The sequence below is a fragment of the Microchirus variegatus genome, assembly GCF_963457635.1.
Source record: "Microchirus variegatus genome assembly, chromosome: 10".
NCBI classification, from domain to species: domain Eukaryota; kingdom Metazoa; phylum Chordata; class Actinopteri; order Pleuronectiformes; family Soleidae; genus Microchirus; species Microchirus variegatus.
The window spans coordinates 20,479,346-20,497,813 of record NC_139811.1 but is presented as its reverse complement, the minus strand read 5'-3'; the positions used below and the strand labels follow the sequence as shown (position 1 = coordinate 20,497,813).

Below are 18,468 nucleotides of genomic sequence, written 5' to 3'. Positions count from 1 at the left end.
TGCCTCGTCTTCTGCCCCACTGCCCATGCTGCTGCTGCTGCTCGTACCGTGCCCCGCTCTGAGATAACAAAACAGATGTTGTGGAATTTCGTCTGCATGGACTCTGCCAGTCATGGGGCCCTGCTCCCTCTTCTGGCAGTGTGGGGGCCACTGGCAATGCAGTCTGGCAGAGAGGTTTGGTCCAAGTCTGCACCATTCTTTCCTCTGCACACATGTGCAACATTTGAGTTTTCCCACCGTGTGTGAGTGCATGTACCAAATAAGTTCACGCGGCAGCAAGTGTTGTGTTTCCAAAAGGCGTATTATTCAAATCATTTGTGATTTTTATTTTTATTTTTGAACTGTGTTCAGTTCCACTGCATTACCTCCTGGTTTGTTTGTTTTTTCTAATCATAATCTCCTGACCACACTATCCTTCCCCTCTTATAAATCGTATAAATGCTTTTATTCCTCACATATTTCTTTTATATCTGTCTACGTGATTATATAAAAAAAACAACAAAAACACCACACACTAGGTTATTATTTTAGCTAGACAACGTTAATTGGAATTCACACCATAATACTTGTGACATTTTGATAATCGCACTATTGACTGTTATGTCGGACAAACACTCTTGATGTTTTTTTTTTCTTCTCCCGACCAAGTTGAGTGAGAAAAAGAGTGGGCATGAACATGATAATTTAAACAGCGAGATTCATTCACTCACTCACTTTTCATCCTGAGTGGAGCACAGAGTGTCAGTGGAAGTTTTTTTTCTTTTTTCATAAGCAACACTGGCAAAGATGGGCTGTAAACGCAGTTAAGACTTTTATTTTGCAAAATTGCTGCAAAGGATTAAATAATGAGCTCACAAAAAGAGGTGGAAATTATGAAGCAAGGTGGAAAAATTATACTTTTTCATTAAAAAAAATAAATAAAAAATTTGTGCTACTTATCGGCCCAACTTTAACAGTAAAAAAAATAATTTGAAAATGTAATGACACACTCTCAGATTGTCACAGACATGCACTATATAGCCTCATACATTCACTGGCATCTTTATTAGGTACAGAGGACACAACAGTGGCTCCCTCTGCTTCCAGGTTTGATGTGTTGTCCATTTAGAGCTGGTCACGTAATGAGTTAGTTAGTTGAGTTACTGCTCTGTTATTTTGTCTGGTCACTTTATTCTGACCTCAGGCATTAATTAGGCCTTTTATAACCAGAGAGCTGCCCCTCACTCACTGGATATTTCCTCTTGTGTTTGTAAACTGTTAAAAACCCATAAGTAGATAAGCACTCTCTAAAATACTGATTCCTTTTCTGTTGTGAGACACAGTTTGAACATTAGCAGATCGTCTTGACCATAATTTCGTGTGAGTCTGGTTAACTTAAATCAGTTAACAGACCTGACTTTTCAGACTGGCAGTTTTGTCAAAGTGTGTGTGGGTACCTGGCAGTCCTTATTCAACGGTGACCTAATTATGGGGTCTTGTCTTCCCTTATGGCAGGGGTGTCCAAACTGAGGCCCGCGGGCCAATCACGGCCCTCTGTGAGATGTTGTGCGGCTTCAGTTTTACATGACTCAATTTGGACATTTTGCCCTGCCCCTATCAGAACGATCTCATGTCGCTCTGTAATGACAAATCAGGCTGGAAATAGTCCACAAAGCATGCTGGGATGTGTAGTTCTTCATTCGAAGCAGAAAATAAGTTGTTTTCATGAACAGCAAAACTAAAACAACATTTGTGGTTATATTTCTTGAAATTGGGTTTTTGTTTTGCTCTTATTTTCGTGACTTGATCCGTGAATCTTTGTTAAATTATTTTTTGATAAAACTGCATTTGTATGTAAATGTTTCTATTTATTTTTTTAAAAGGGGGGGGGGGGGCATTGGCCCCCAGAAGTCTTCACATTATCATATGGCAGGGGTGTCCAAAAAAGTTTGGACTTATCGGGACAAAAAACCATGTCCCCATAATGTAAATTACTACATTTTAACGTGAAGAAATTAGGATTAGGGCTGTAGTAATTACAGTTATGGTTAGATTAAGTCTCCAGGAAATGAATGTAAGTCAGTGTAATATCCTCTGAATGGTGTGTGTGTGTGTGAGATGTAAGATATAGATGTTGTGCACTACACCTGAAGTATATTTCTAAGGGTGCTCTTTAAAACAACAGGTGAAATTTTAAATATTAATTGGTCAACTTTGCATTTGAACATACCCTATGTGTGTGTGTGTGTGTGTGTGTGGTGAAGGGTTATTCTCGGGATGAGCGCTCTCCCTTTTAAACGTCCTGGATAATGAACAGATGCTGCAAAAATTAGGAAAGAAACATGGACTCCTCCCAGCAGTGCCACTTTGGCCCGGTGAACTGGCACACTGGCGCGCACGCTGGGTTGTCCTCCCCGGAGCTCCTGGTGCTGCTGCTGGGGAACATTAAGGGACTTGGCACGGTTCTCTTCCGCTTGCCTGCCAGTCTCCATCTCTCTCTCTCTCTCTCTTCGGACTAAAGAGGAAGATGGTGATGATGAGGAGGACGTGGTGTGGTTGGGTCGGGGAGTATTTTTGATCGATGCCCTCTCCCACTGCTGCCTGCTTGGCTTCACATTCGTGTTGGCTCGTCCAAAAAAAATGCATGCAACTTTTTTCCCCCCCCTTCCCTTCTTTGCTGATGAGGCCAAAAACGAATACCGAGGCCTAAAATACACACAAACACAAAGTGTAACACAACAGCAGTGAGTGGAGGCCTGCGGGTTTATTCACTGCTTTAAAGTAGAACAAAAACCTCAAGCCAACACCGCAGGACTGCAGCTTGATTTCCCAGCAGGTATCAGAGCAAATGAAGGCACTCACAGGTAGTAGAAGAAGGCCTTCACCTGCCAAACAGACACCATTTTATAAGGTATTGGAACTAAAAACAACAAAATACTACACCGAATACACAGACACAATTTATTCCCCAATGCATACTTAAATGAATGACATTTTACTCACTGTAAATTTTTTGTTGTATTATAGTTCAATAAACAGTCCCACAGGCCACACAAACTAAAAAACATTACATGTGTATTACATAAATAATTATTTCTTCATTTCCGCACGTTGCAAACTTAATTTTTCGTTACACATTAATGTTGTATTTTGTATAATTAAATGTTATTTCGAAAAAAATTTACTTTTACCTTTTACTTATTGTGAATAACATATTTTATGTATTTATCTATTAATTACATACATTCGTTCACACATGATATTCACCCTGCAATTAAATTAATGGGGGCAAAAGGTGGAGAAATTATTCAGATAATTTTACTTTTGCAAATACTTTTATCACTTGCAACTACAGTAAGTTGTATTTATTTATTTCTAATCCTTTAAAATGCCAGCCATGTATTTTTGTCTTAATTGGTAATTTTGTAATGAAAGCTCGTATTGACAGAGAAAATATTACATACAGAGTTGTATAATAATTCAACTAAAATAGTTTTTTCCGGGTATCGACAGACATTGGAAACAATCACTCGCCAGCCTGTGTGTGTGTGTGTGTGTGTGTGTGTGTGTGTGTGTGTGTGTGTGTGTGTGTGTGTGTGTGTGTGTGTGTGTGTGTGTGTGTGTGTGTGTGTGTGTGTGTGTCTCCTTACAGCAGAGAGAACCCGGGACATTTTGGGGAACATATGGGTCCCGGGGCAGCGCTCCAAACCCAGCCGGGTGGCAACGGCTGCCCCGTACACTGTGTGTGTGTGTGTGTGTGTGTGTCATCATTTTGATAATTTCCTGTTAAAGGAAATGTTTTCCTTCGAACCTCGTGAAAAGTTGTAACACAGCTACAATACACGAATGAGCATAATTGACATGAACAGACACAAACATGTATTTATAATGGCCCCCATAAATAAATGTTTTAAGATGTAAACATAAATATAAGATGTGTGTTTAAAGGTGCGGGAGGTGGAACTGCTTTATAATTCATAACTAATGTTTAATGCATCAGCGAATGTTGGAACACACACATATAAAAGCAATGTACGCATGTGTGTTCTTATAAACGTTATTATTATGTCCCCAAAAATAAAAAAAAGGGATAATTATTTATCCAAATATATTTCTATAGCACATTTAAAAACAACCACCGTAATTATTTTACATTCGCAGCATGTTCCAACAAGTTTCAGGTAATCCATAAATGTGTAGTTAAACATGTGCAGTTTCACCATAAATGTGTGTGATATTTGCGTTTTCTTTAATATTTTTTTATGAAACATTAACGTCCTGCATTTGCAGAAAAAGGTGTAAAAATATAAATCTAAAATCGGATTTGCATCCTCCAAAACATGTGACGTATGACACGTGCTGCAGGCTGTAATTATCATCTTGACCACATGTTTTTCTGGATTATTTTGATTTTTTTAACCAATTGATGCAGCAGGGGCAGGAGCTCTCCACGGTGCTGAATCTGTTTTCTCCCTCATATCGAGTTTTAATGCTTAAAACAAACAAAAAAACAGGCTATTTATTTATTTATTTATTTATTTATTTATTTATTTATTTATTTATAACATAGGTGACCTCGGGGGCAACGATTGACCTCATATTATCTCATTAGTGTGTGATATTTGTATTTGTTATAACCAGTTTGTTCTGACTCAAATCACATTCTTTCATCTTTGGGTCAAAAGTCACACCAAATCTGTTCACAGATACAATTAAAATCCAATGTCCAAACATTTTTTGAATTTGAAAGACTGGTTTTGTACATCTGAGCTGCCTGCCAAGCAAAATAAATAAATACATACATAAAAAATAATGCATTGGCAGCATTTGTATTTTGCCCTCCATCCCCTCTGCTCCAGTTTATGAGATAAAGGCCCCGAGGCTCTGTGAGGAACTCCTGCAGGTTGTGGCACCAGGCCCGGTCAACCTGTCCCTGCACACAAAGACAGGTGCAGGCGAGTGTTCTTATTCATTTAAATGTCTTACATGAAGACATTGCTGAACATTTTACAATACATTTGATATAGGTGATAGTATAAGTATACGATACCCAGGCTTTATGGGTACAACAACAAAGACAATCAAGTGGCACGGTGTCATTTATTTATTTATTGTTTTATTTTTTTACCACACAGTTGGTTGAATACAAAGTTGAATTTTATGACAAAAAAAAATGAGAAAAGATCATCAACACATGGGATCCTTCGTTTTCATGGACTATTAACATTAATCACAAAAACAACACAATAATAAATACGTGCAATAATTATAACAATAATAATAATAACTTAGTCAACAGCAGATTGCAAATCAAAAAACAAATAAAATATTGAATCATACTTTAATGTCAAACAAAAACACAGTGCAATGACTTAAGTAGCAGAAGAACGTTAATAAATAAGATAATAAAACGAAAACGAGGGAAAGAAATTCGAATTTTATTGAATTAAGATGTTTGTTTTTTTTAAATAAGGTAAAACATTTTTGACGAGCCCAGCCATTGTCTGATTCCGCGTGTGTGTGTGTGTGTGTGTGTGTGTGTTCCTGGGCCTCGTCGCGTCGTCTTTTTTGCATAGATGTGAAACAACTGGATTGATTTGCTGAAGAACAGATTTTTCCAAAACAACCCAACTACCACATTTATTTCGATTCAGCATCTGTTTACATTTCATGATTTAATTAGACACACTCTCTCTCTCTCTCTCTCTCTCTCTCTCTCTCTCTCTCTCTCTCTCTCTCTCTCTCTCTCTCTCTCTCTCTCTCTCTCTCTCTCTCTCACACACACACACACACACACACACACTCATAATCTCGCGCGTCAAGGCGAGAAAATGTGATTTGCATTAGCTTCCTCACTGATTTCTCTCTGCCAATGTCTGAGTGTAAAGCCGCAGCCAGTGGTATAGTGGGGTATACTTTGACTGTCAGTCATTAAAACGCAAACAAACACATCTCCACATTGACAAATTCAAACGATGTGATCAAATCTCAAATCTTTTGCGCAAAAAAAAGACAATTGATTCGATTCCCTTCCACTACATCCCAGACAATAGCAAAACAATAGTTTAATAATGTTGAATAAATTAAAGAAAACAAAACAAAACACCAGTGACAACGAGTGTAACATCTCTCCAGAATGCCTAAATGTGCTGTGGACAGGTTGCTGATTGCAAGGAGACGCTCCAATCGGGCGTTTAATTGTGAAAAAACGCGTTCAGTTCGTCGTAGACGGGGCCCCGCTCTTGGTGTAAGTGCATGTCGTGGTAAGGCAGGACGTTTTCAGAGTGAATGCCGCTCCGGGCCCCCGAGGAGCCGAACACCAGGTTGTGGGCCCCGGTGGGTCTGGAGCCAGGCAGGCCGGAGTATTGCATAGAGTAGTGGTAGCCCTTCTCGTTGTCCGGCGACGCGGGGCCTTGGTGCTTCAGGGAGAAGTTCCCGTTGACGCACAACGGAGGGCTGACGGGCCCCTCATACTCGGGGCTGTTGTACTCCGGGGATCCGCTCCCGCCGTACAGAGAGTCGTAAGCCGCGCTGTAGCCTTGCGTCCTCAGCGGGTGCGAGTTCGAGCCCGGCTGGCAGTGCGGACTGGACAGACGCGCACACTGATAAGGGTAGGAATGCATGGAGAAGGATCCGGACGCGTACCTGCCCCCGTCCTGAGACTGCTGCTCGGTCAGGAAGTTACGGGAGTTCAGCTGCAGGCATCCTGCCACCAGGTTGGTGGTTGGCTGGGACAGTCCCTTACACAGCGTCTGCACATACGAGACAAGGTCGGGCCTTTTGCCGGAGCGCAGTATCTCCGACAAGGCCCAGATGTAATTTTTAGCCAACCGCAACGTCTCGATTTTGGACAGTTTTTGCGTTTTGGAGTAGCATGGCACAACTTTACGCAGATTGTCGAGAGCAGAGTTCAGGTCGTGCATGCGGGTGCGCTCCCGCGCGTTGGCTTTCATCCGTCGCACTTTGGAGCGCTCGATGCGGGCAGGGGTCATTTTGCGCTTCTTAGGGCCCCTCTTCTTGGGTCTGTCCCCCTCCATGTCCTCTCCGTCGTCCTCTTCGTCCAGGTCGTCGTCCTCGTCGTCGTCGTCTTCCCCGGCGTGTTCGGACTGCGTCCGGCTGTCTCCCATCAGGTCGGAGTGATCCATGTCGTCGTGTGTGTCCAGGTCGTCGTCCTTCATCTTGGAATCGTCGCCATCGCTGTCCTCCGCCCAGGCGGAGTATTTCTGCACCTCTGGCAGCAGCGATGGGTCACTGAACAACCGCGTCAACATTATGGCTCTGCAGGGAAAGACAGAAAGACCGTCAGACTTTTATATTCTCCTTGAAACCTGTGCCGTTTTCACATCATTATATATATACCTGAACTCTATATATATATACATATATATATATATATGTATATATATACACATTATGTTATATATATGTTTTATTGTGATTCTTGCTCCTGCTGCTTGTCTGGTTGTGTCTGTCATCGCCACATGGTGAGTAATAAATCAGTTTGAATTAATTTGAAAAATAGATTTAAAAAAATCTATTGGACATGTTAAATAAAACCTTCAAAAATAACAATAAAGGAACAAACTTAACGACGTCCGCATTATACAAGCGTATTGTGGCTGTAGTGATATTTTCATTTCCAGGGAGTGTTAACTTCACAGTGGAAGGTCAATAAATCTCGTTATTCATATACGGTTCATTTTGTTCCTGTTTCCCCTTCATTAAAGACGATTTAAGTCGTGTCTTTAATTTGCAAAAAAATTATAATAATAAATACAGAAGACAGAAATCATCCCTTAAAACTTCGCACTGGGTCACAGCCAGACGAGTCCCCATTTAATTCCCTGCTGTCATCCGCGTGCCCTGTCGCGTCCTCGCTCAGCGGGTCCCAGCGGCAGGGGCCACATTACAGGTCCCATGGGGGCCCCACTTTCACTCCTCCTGACGCCCATATACACTCCTGGCTGCATTCCAGCACTATTCATCCACACCATGCACCTCTCCTCAGAGGAGGCAAAAAAGGGGAGGGGGGGTATTTTTATTTAATTGATGCACCGTAGCTCCGTTTAAAGTCAGGGTGATTATTAAATTAAGGCTTAGAGACAAATCCAAAGTCAACCTGTAATTTTAAGTACCACGGCCTTTAAAACAGCACAGCCTTACAAATCTACGCGTATTACGATTTTTATTTCCCCCCCATTGTTGGTATAATAATACGCAAACTATAAACTATATCCTTCTGTGATTTGAGCTTTAACGAACCACAGTTACATTGTTATTTGACCAAATAGTTATTTGCTTAATATGACATAATAATAATAATAATAATAATAATAATAATAATAATAATAATAAAAACAAATAGAACTACCACTTGATCAGACAGTGATCAGACAATGAGAGAAAGAAGCTTCCTGCCTCAGTTCCCATCGATTATTATAATGCAGCAGCAGCAGCAGTGGATACAGAGTTGCAGCACATGTATGTTAAGGTAGACTGTGATGGTTGGTTAATTATCTCGGGGTGTGTGCCAGAGGCAAAATCTAGTTTTTAAATCTCAGGCTCAGGAGGTTTGCTCAATTAGAAGAGGGGGAGAAAAAAAAAAACAAGAAACAAACACAACATTTAATTAACAGAGCGTGCAGCTTACACGAAATAGATTTCACACACAATTCAGTTACGCACGAGTGCGCGATACTCTTTTACGCATGGACACCGCATGTATCCATGTTTAGCCATCGTTTAAATACATATATAACAATAATAATAATAACAATAATAATAATATGATATGCAAACGTCCAAGCGTTGAAGAGCCGTGCGTCCACGCTCCCACTGTCACACCATCACGCGCGTTATAAGACAATGTTATGACGAGACAGATTGTGGGAGATAAAAGTGGACAAACAGACATAAATCACGCCGCCGCACACTGCCTGTCACAGCCAATGGCGTCGTCCCACCCTTTCATTTGCTCCGTGATTGAACATGCAAATCATCGACAAGAGGAGGGGGATAAATTCGATTAAAAAAAAAAAATCATCAATAAATCTCCCATGGAGCGCGTGGAAGGACGTCCTTCTATGAGGAGCTGGTGTCCAAAAAAATATATATATATAAAATATATCCCACGCAGCTGAGTCTTATCCTTTTGTTTCTGTCATTCGAGGTCCAGGTGCAGGAATGTCTAAAAATGAAATGATAGTGTCCGGTCACGGTGTGATGAGACTACAGACCGCTGCTGCTGCTGCTGATGATGATGATGTAAAGAAAGGGACATTCCTCAAAAAAAATAAACCCTCAGCTTTGCTCCATGTATAGGAGTGGGATCGGTCGCGTGGTATTTTTTGATCTTACGCTTTTATAATCCAGGTAGATTTGGATGTCAAAAGTTGAAGGGCACGCACATGCAGAAAGAGAGAGGGAGAGGGGGTAGGATGTGGTTGAGAGAGAGAGAGAGAGAGAAAGGGAGGGAGGGAGTGCACTGAAATCCATTAAGTGGCAAAAATGAATACATTTTTCTCAGATTTGGTTTAAAAAAAAAAGAAAAGAAAAAGGTGCCATCGCCAGAACAAGACACTGTAAAGAGTCAACATCACGTTTGATCGATTTAGTGAAAGAGAAAGTCAGTGACAGACCATAATATGGATCAATATGGATTAATGCCAATTGATGAGCCTCTCACCTCATAAGTAAAGGTGATTTTAATTCCCCACAAGACTGTTAAAAAGTAAACACAACTAAATCGAACGCACATCAAATCTGATTTTTATATTGTCTTCTCCATTCTTGTCAAGTATCCAAATGCAATTATTTTTAGGAATATTCTTGTTTATGTTCCAACTTACCTCGACTCAAGCTCTTCACTGGGGAATGGATGGAGGAGGAGGAGGAAGAAGAAGAAGAAGAAAAAAACACGCGCTTGACTTTCAGAGCATCTTAAGGGACCGAGCACGAGCGAGCGAAGCAACGCTCCTTATCAGTGTGAAGGTGCAGGAGGCGCGCGGCTCTTTTCTTTCACTGGCTCTGATGATGATGATGATGATGATGATGATCCTCTCCTCCTCTTCTCCTCTGCTCTTCGCGCGCACTCGAGTAACCAAAGCTTGTGAACGACCGTGCGTCTTGGCGCGCCTGTGTGTACAAATGTGAGTGACGACTATGTGTGTGTGTGTGTGTGTGGCAATCGTGAGCTACCGGAGGACGGGGTTACATACCAGCTAAGGGCTGTGATGCCAACGCGCATATGGCTGGCACGTCACCGGCAAGAGCCATCACATGAGAGCCCGGTGATTGACATGCGCCCGCATTCGGAGAGATTTGCCCTCCCCGGGGAAGAGAGACACAGGGAGAGAGAGAGAGAGAGAGAGAGAGAGAGAGAGAGAGAGAGAGAGAGAGAGAGAGAGAGAGAGAGAGAGAGAGAGGAGAAAGAGAGAGTGAGGAGGTGGAGGAGGTGGTGGTGGTGGAGGAGGAGGAGGGCTCCGCCATCTGTCACCGCGCTCGCGCTCACACAGCCAGAAAAAAAGAAGGAAAAACAGAAGAGAGAGAGAAAGACAGAGTGAGAGAAAATAAAATGGTGGAACAACAAAACTCGTCGCTGGTGACCCGTGCTGCTGCTTCAAAGGATGTTGACAATTAGTTTTATTTACACCTGTGAATTTCCTCAGTCACCTGCCACTGTTACTGTAACCATTAAAGGTGAGCTGCAGTTAAGTATGATGAGCTCTATTTATGTCTCAGTCTATCTAATTCCCAGCAGGAGTGTTGTAGTGATTGCTGCTGCAGGGGTCACGCTGAGTCTCAGCTATTATGCACTATAGTTTTATGTGCATTAAGTGACAAAAGCAGTGTATAATATATGGATTGAGCTGCAAAACACAGTTTCACTACAGACCCTGCCTTCTTTAAACATATTCAAAGGCATTTTATATAACCATATAACCCTTTTGAGCAGTTTGGATTAAGGATCTTGTTGGTGTGGCTCTTTACTTTATTATATCTCCTTTTTACTCTCTTTTAATCACCTCCATTTAACTTTTATATTCTGTTGTGAGCTTTATATATGAAATTGTCTTTTCTCTGTAACTATTTGTACTATATATGCTGATTTTTACCAGGAACTCCATGACCCAAGAAGAGTTCTTGTCTCTCAATGGGACCTTAAAATGAAGGATAAATAAAAAAACAAGTGCTGCTGTTAATCCACAGCCACACAAACCAATCAATCAATTATCCCCTCTCAGTAATTATCCTCTGTCCTCCTCACAAACACTCCCACAAGTGATCAGATTAAGCAGATAATGGGGATAATACCAGATAAAGACCGTTATAAAAATGGCATCAATTAACGCCTCTCTCTGCAAATGAAAGTTGGGCAAAACTGGGTTGATTTCGGGAGAATTAGCCTCCACCTCAGCTCTGCTGCAGAAGCAGCAGCAGCAGCAGCAGCATGGTGTTAAGGGGGATGGGGGATGCATTATAAGTGCATTAAGGCCGTGCAACAGAAGGCATATTGTTTATTTATTTACCTAATCAGATTATGCGTCGTATTCCGGGCGAACAACAAGCAAAACCGATTGTGATTTGTTGTTGGGGCTCCTGTGGGCACATCACTGAGTGATGATGACCCCCCCCCCCCCCCACCCCCCCACCCCTTGCCAATGCCAAAAATATTCAAATTACATGATGTGTATGTGTGTGTGTGTGTGTGTGTGTATTTAAGTGTGGAGAGCAAATGTTTGACTGGTGCGTCCAAATGTAAGAGCTTCTCCTTGAATTGCTGCTGCTGCTGCTGGTGATGGTGATGGTGGTGATGGTGATAATCCCAGTGAGGGCTGCCTGCAGAGCATGCATCACAGAGAGTGGAAAAGAGACATAGAGGTGCACTGACAAGAAGAGAGAGAGAGTAAGTGAGACCCAGGTGTGCAGGCCCACTAGGGATCTATGAAAAATGAGGAGGAAGGGGGGGCTGTAGCTGCATGACAGGGATTGGTAGGAGGTGACAGAAGTGCCCAAGATTTAGGAGGAGGAGGCATGCTGGCACATCATCACGCTGAAACACAAGAATTCCTTATCCTTTCCCTTGGTATCTCTGCATTGTGTCCATCCAGGTTTTCGAGGATTTTTTCTATTTAGCACACATTAGTGGATTTAATGTGGGAGAAATGAGCTCAATGGACACTGCAGTCCAACTTGGCACAGAAATACCCTCCGGGCTGAGAGAAGAGGGACCTGGAGGCTGAGAAATAGCTGATAGAAGCTCATCCTCGTCCTTGGGCCTGCACGGATCACCCCTACGTCTCCTCAACTATGTGGTAGTTTGGAGGACTGCAGGGTCATCCCTTGGTGTCACCATGAGTGTGGCAGCTGGACTATAGGGAGTCGTGATGCTGCACATTCACTAATGTGTCTCATCTCTTTTGGGATGAGGGGAGGGTAACCTGGCACTGCCCCAAACCGTGGTGGGGTGATTGTGTCAGTGTGTGTGTGTGTGTGTGTGTGTGTGGAGGGGCATCAAGCTGCACTGCCAGCCAAATCATTGCCCTATCCTTCCTCAGCTGCACTGACAATTAGGGGGAGTTTGGTGAGGACAGTGGCCATGAGGGGGTTGACGATTCTCAACAAGTCCCCAACAACCTTCAGGTCACCTTGCCAAAATAAATGCTAAATGTCAACAGTGTGGCTTTGGCCAGCGCTTGAGCTCAAGGCAGCTGCATTCACGGAGGCTTTGGTCCGATAATGAATCGCTGAAGGAGCAGAGCTTGTTTTGGAATTACGATATATCAGAGAGACTTTGCATCCTGTTTGTATGTGGATTAATGTTTAATAAGGGCCCGCCTGCTGTGTGTGTGTGTGTGTGTGTGTGTGTGTGTGTGTGTGTGTGTGTGTGTGTGTGTGTGTGTGTGTGTGTGTGTGTGTGTGTGTGTGTGTGTGCGTGTGTGTGCGTGTGTGTGCGTGTGTGTGCGTGTGTGTGCGTGTGTGTGTGTGTGTGTACCTCTCTCTTCGTGGGCTAAATGCATGTGAGGAAAATACAGAATTGGAAGCCGAGATTGTAACAAACTGAGGACTCCACATCTCACTTTACAGAGCATGTCAGGGAACTATGGTGGCCTTCCAGCAAAGGAAGTAAGCTTTGGCTTCAAAAGTGGGGCATGTATAACACATAAATGCTCATGTAAATCAAACTATTTTTATTTTAAACACTCATATGAATGTACTTTTGCCAAAACCCTCCTAAATATTACCCACTCTACCTTTAAGATGTCAAAATCTCACTCACTTATTTCCCCTCCATGGTCAAATGAAACCAAATTGCTTTTCAAAGTCGTGAAGCCACACCTCCATACTTTTGTCATCTCCCCCTTCTCTCTCTCTCGCTCTCTCCCATCTCCCTTCCGTCTTCTCTCGCTGTCAGACATGAGAGGTGATGACCTGCACTTCACTTGTCTTTCTGGAAGAAGTGCAAACTTCTGCTGGCACAAATATGAAATACAACACACACACACACACACACACACACACACACACACACACACACACACACACACACACACACACGGACCCACCCACCCCCCACCAGACTCCCGGACCCCATCTGCACTCTCCTCTCTCCAGCCCCCTAATTGCATATGCACAAATGCAAATGCCTATTAATTAATTACTTGACTAATTAGTGCAGTGGTATTTTAGAGCAATAAATCAAGTGGAGATGGGGCCGAGGACGGCGGGGCATGGAGGGGAGGCTGTGAGGAGCATCGACAATGAACCCACGCCAGAGGGAGTGCTCCGACTGTACGCAAGGCCTGCGTTTGACTGGGGAGGAAGAGGAAGAACACGTGAGTGTGAGGTGTGGAGCCCAGCTTAGAAATTGTCCAGAAGATGTGAGTGAGGACAGAGGACAGAGGACAGAAGAGCGAGAGAGAAATAGGAGGAGAAAAAAAAATAGGTTTCGTACGAGATACATGACCTCTGCTCTGCCAATTGTGTCGTCTCCTGGCATGTGGCCAAACTTGGATGCTGTTATCCCACAAAGGAAAAGACGTCAGCCACACAATAATAATAATAAGACTACTCCTCCTTCACTCCTACATATGAATATACTGATATTGTAAACCTCAATGAGCATAGCAGTTGGCAGCGTTTACGCCGTGATACTGATGTGATAATTGTGGCATCTGTGATTGGGAGGTGAATAATTCTGGCAGCCATGGTGAGCATGTGTAGCTCTCCCTCTCTCTGTGTGTGTGTAGGTGTGCCAGGCCCCCACCATAGGTACCCATGGAGATCTCCGGACTGAAATATTCATTCTTGTTTGCTCGCCCAGACAGTGTGGTCCTAATTGCTCCATCAGAAAGCTCCACCTCTCCCTCTCTCTCTCGTCTGGCTTGGCTGCAGCGGATGACAAACCTTGTCTGGGAGCACGGTGCCAGTGTAAGAATGTGTGTGTGTGTGTGTGTGTGTGGCTCCCTCATCCCTCACTTTCTCATGCATTCACAAACACCACAGCTTGTTTTTAGGGAGTGGTCCTTGTCATTTTGTCTGTCTATCATTGTGTGTGTGTGTTTGTGTGTGTGTGTGTGTGTCACAGTCTCCATGTAATATCATAGCTCGTCTTCATGCCTCATTCACTTTGCTTGTGTTGGAGCTGAGCTGACTATTGATCTCCCTGTCAGTCAGTCTGTCTGTCTGTCTGTCTGTCGATCTGTCACTCCTCAGGGTGTGTGTGTGCATGTGTGTGTGTGAGAGAGAGAGAGACTCTAGAGTTTTTCATCAGTTCCCGTGCCAACCCAACCCGTGCCCGGCCAAGCTGAACCATCTTGTGGGATTTTTGGCTTTTAATTATAGTAAGAGAGGATTAATTATGGCAGTGGAAACAAGGGGCCATGCATTATTGATGCTATGAGTGAAGGGCTGGAGGGGGTAGAGGGTGCTAATTAAATCACTGCCCTACTGCCACGTCGTCCTCTGTCTCTGCCTCCACCATGTCTTCCACCTGCTACACCCCACCCTACTTTACAAACACTTGCGCCCACCTACTCTTCTATACACGAATACACAAACAGCACACTGTGAAACAAACAGCTTAGTTTGTCTACTTTTCCTCCTGGTATATGACTGCATTAAACGACACAAAGTTTATCATCGTCTCTCACTCCAGTCTCACTTCAGTTCAGGCTTTTCCTTCACCTTCATGAATCATAGTCTCGTACCAGTCGTGAGGAATTTTATGCCTATGTTTTGCATGCTGCAGTGATGGATAGTCAAGTCTCCCAAGGCAGTGACAAGGTCTAAATCTACTTTCATCCTAAATCAACACCTCAAATTTCAGTTTCAGGCCCCATGAAGAAATCTCTCACCAGTCACCAACTGTGACAAAAGGCTGCCATCTATTGGAATTCACGTACAACTACTCTGTTTATGCATCTGGTAATATTCATGGTTGTCTGTATTATCTGGAACACGTCTGCATTTGGCCCTGTGATGGACCACACCATCCAGTGTGTGTAAAACAACCAAAGCAGACCATTCAAATAAACAAGTGATAATAAAACGTTTAAGATAAAAAGATAAAATAAACTGACAATTTCAACACAGTACAACACCCTCTACTCATACTTGTTAACCTCTGACCCTTCTGCTGCTGTAAGGGGATTTCCCCAGTGTGGATTCAATATAGTTGTCTTCATGTGTTTTATACCTCATTTGTTTTTTTTTTAAATTTGTCTTCATTTTCTTCTTCCTGTGCTTCCTCAAACATTCCAGACCGATATCAGTTTCATTTAGTTCACTGGAAAACAGTGTATATGATGAGTTCATCCCCTGTAGTTTTTTTTTTTTGTCATATTCTCACAGCACTTTATTCTTCTCCTCTGTGTCATGCAGCAGCAGAGATACTGGGTTTCTGGAAAGCCTCAGTCAATCAGACAACATCAACAGGATAAATAGAGCAGTGGCTCTAAAGCATGGGTGTCAAACTCTGGCCCGCGGGCCAAATTTGGCCCGCCGTGTAATTTTATTTGGCCCTTGAGGCAATATCAAATTAACATTAGAGCTGGCCCGCCGGTATAATACAGCGGCAATCGCGCTGAGTTTAGCCGGCGATTTGGCGACTTTGATGGTCAGTATAGCAGTATTTTCAAATTGATTAGCTTGTGGAAAAAGTTAATGTTGATATTTACCTCAGAAGGCTGCAAATAGAAAAGAGGCATTCAATTTTTTATTTAAATTTTATTTGATATGCCATTGATATTTTTTAATTATTATTATTATTTAAAAATTGGTTTTGCATGTCGCTATAAAGTTATGTAAGCCTTGCTTGTTCAATATTCAATGCAAAACTTGTTTGGGTCCCTATTAAAAGGTTAATTTGTTCAACCTTGGCCCGCGGCTTTGTTCAGTTTTAAATTTTGGCCCACTCTGTATTTGAGTCTGCTCTAAAGAATGTCTTTCTTTCATTGTTTTGCGCTTTCAAAGTGAACACTTTTTCTTATATATATATTTTTTTTCATACATTTAGTCCACTAAATATGTGTCACGTCTATAAGTCAAATGTGATAATAAAAACGTACCCAGAATCTGACAAACTGTTGTTTGAAATGTGGAGAGACATTCCTGGAACTCACATTAAATAATTTGTACATGAAGAAGTACACATGAAGAGTCCTGTCCATCTTTGGATCCACACATTTATTTAAAAGACTTAAAAACAGCAATGAAATGTTTTCTTTTTCTACTTTTTAGATTTCATAAATACAACAAACTATGTTTTTTATACTTTAAAAATGATGTTATGTTATGAATCAAATAGGTTTTCTGCCTCCAGTTTACATTTATTACTAATAACACTGAAGGTTGCAGACTCCTGGACTAGAAAAACAGTTGTTCTTTTTTTTCATAGATGCCAGCGCTATAAATTGTAATTTCATCAACAGGCCAGCAGATGGTGCATGTGCGTCTTTTAACACCAACACAATGCAATATAACTATGATGAGTTATATGAAACCTGCCAGGCCGTGCAGACTCTGCAGAGTTCCCCCTGGTGCAAACATACCAGTACTGTACAAAGATGTGTGACATAACCAGATTGTGTGTGTGTGTGTGTGTGTGTGTGTGTGTGTGTGTGTGTGTGTGTGTGTGTGTGTGTGTGTGTGTGCGTGTGCGTGTGCGTGTGTGTGTGTGTGCGTGTGTCTGAGAGAGAGGGGTTTGAGGTTGTTGGGGGGGTCATGTGTGGTGTTGACTGACGTACAACTCTTCTCCTCATATAACCCTGAACAGAATTATCAGGACACCTGCTCTGACAGTACAAAGCCTGTGTGTGTGTGTGTGTGTGATCCTGATAAATGGAATATTTCACCTTTTACAGTGATGGTTGTCCCTAAAATCCCCAGTGAAGTTATCAGCTTATTACGCCTGCCAGATACGGAGAGTTAGATGACGTGAAAGACAATCGCCTGGGATTGGTATTTAATACTGATATTTGTTGGACAATTTCTTTTGCCACCACACTTAAAGCTTTTGTGTTGTTGTTCCGTGTCTGTGGTGACACAGAGTGATGCGTTTTACATCACGACTGGAGGGGGAAGTCAACTATACTTCACCGATTTGCATGTGGCTTTGTATTGCTAGAATAGCAGTAGTATAATAGTTGTAAAAAAATAAATCTGTTTTCCCTTTTCCAAATTTGCCCTATAGTGTCAATGACGGAATGCGTCATTTGACTTAGTGTATATGTATATATATATATATATATATATATATATATATATAATACATATTATATAATGTAATATATATAATATAAATATATATAAAATGAAATAGCCATGTAAATAATTTGTGCAGGAAGAAGGGCTGGGATCTGATACGATTCAATGTCTGCCCACTCTGATTTGAACCTGTATAATTTAGATTAATGATTAATTTTAGCAGAAGTTACACCCTAGAGCTTTATCAGAGATTGATCAAATCCTTGTTCAAATTTGAAATAAAATCCCAGTTCAATATAAATGTTTTTTTTTACATACATTTTACACAGAGAATATATTCCATATTATATATTTTACATAGTTGTCCATGGATGATAAACCCATAGACAATGAATGAATGAATGAATGAATGAAAGATAAGATCAAATTGTCATTGTAACACCATTACACAGTATATTAACTCTTTTTACTCTGAATTAACTAGTTCAGGTTGTATTCGGTAGTTATACTATCATGTCATAGCAGGGAGAGTTTTGCCCAACTGTCACATGGTACACTTTTTTTCCCCTCTACCTGTCCTCAGAGCTGGTTTGGACTGTCTCCAGTGTCTGTGTGTCAAACATTTCATACAGAATGTCCCCACTTGCTCCTGGAGATATCATCAAGCTCAGTGTTGTCAGGTTTGAAGTGTGACCGACGTTCAGGAAGTTTTTCCTCTGGCTCTGCCAGAGCTCAGGTTTAATGACGTGCTTGAGACATAAAACACAGAGGAGCGCGTCACGC

The 18,468-nt window shown here is 42.1% G+C and overlaps 1 protein-coding gene across 1 annotated transcript; it reads right to left on the bottom strand.

The window, feature by feature from the left end:
- Window positions 1–6,173: 6,173 nt before the first annotated feature.
- On the bottom strand, window positions 6,174–7,250 carry LOC310933220 (neurogenic differentiation factor 2-like; the record flags this gene model as incomplete). Its single annotated transcript, XM_083896654.1, has 1 exon — window positions 6,174–7,250. One exon carries the CDS (start codon window positions 7,248–7,250, stop codon window positions 6,174–6,176), a length of 1,077 nt encoding a protein of 358 aa, XP_083752780.1.
- Window positions 7,251–18,468: the final 11,218 nt, after the last annotated feature.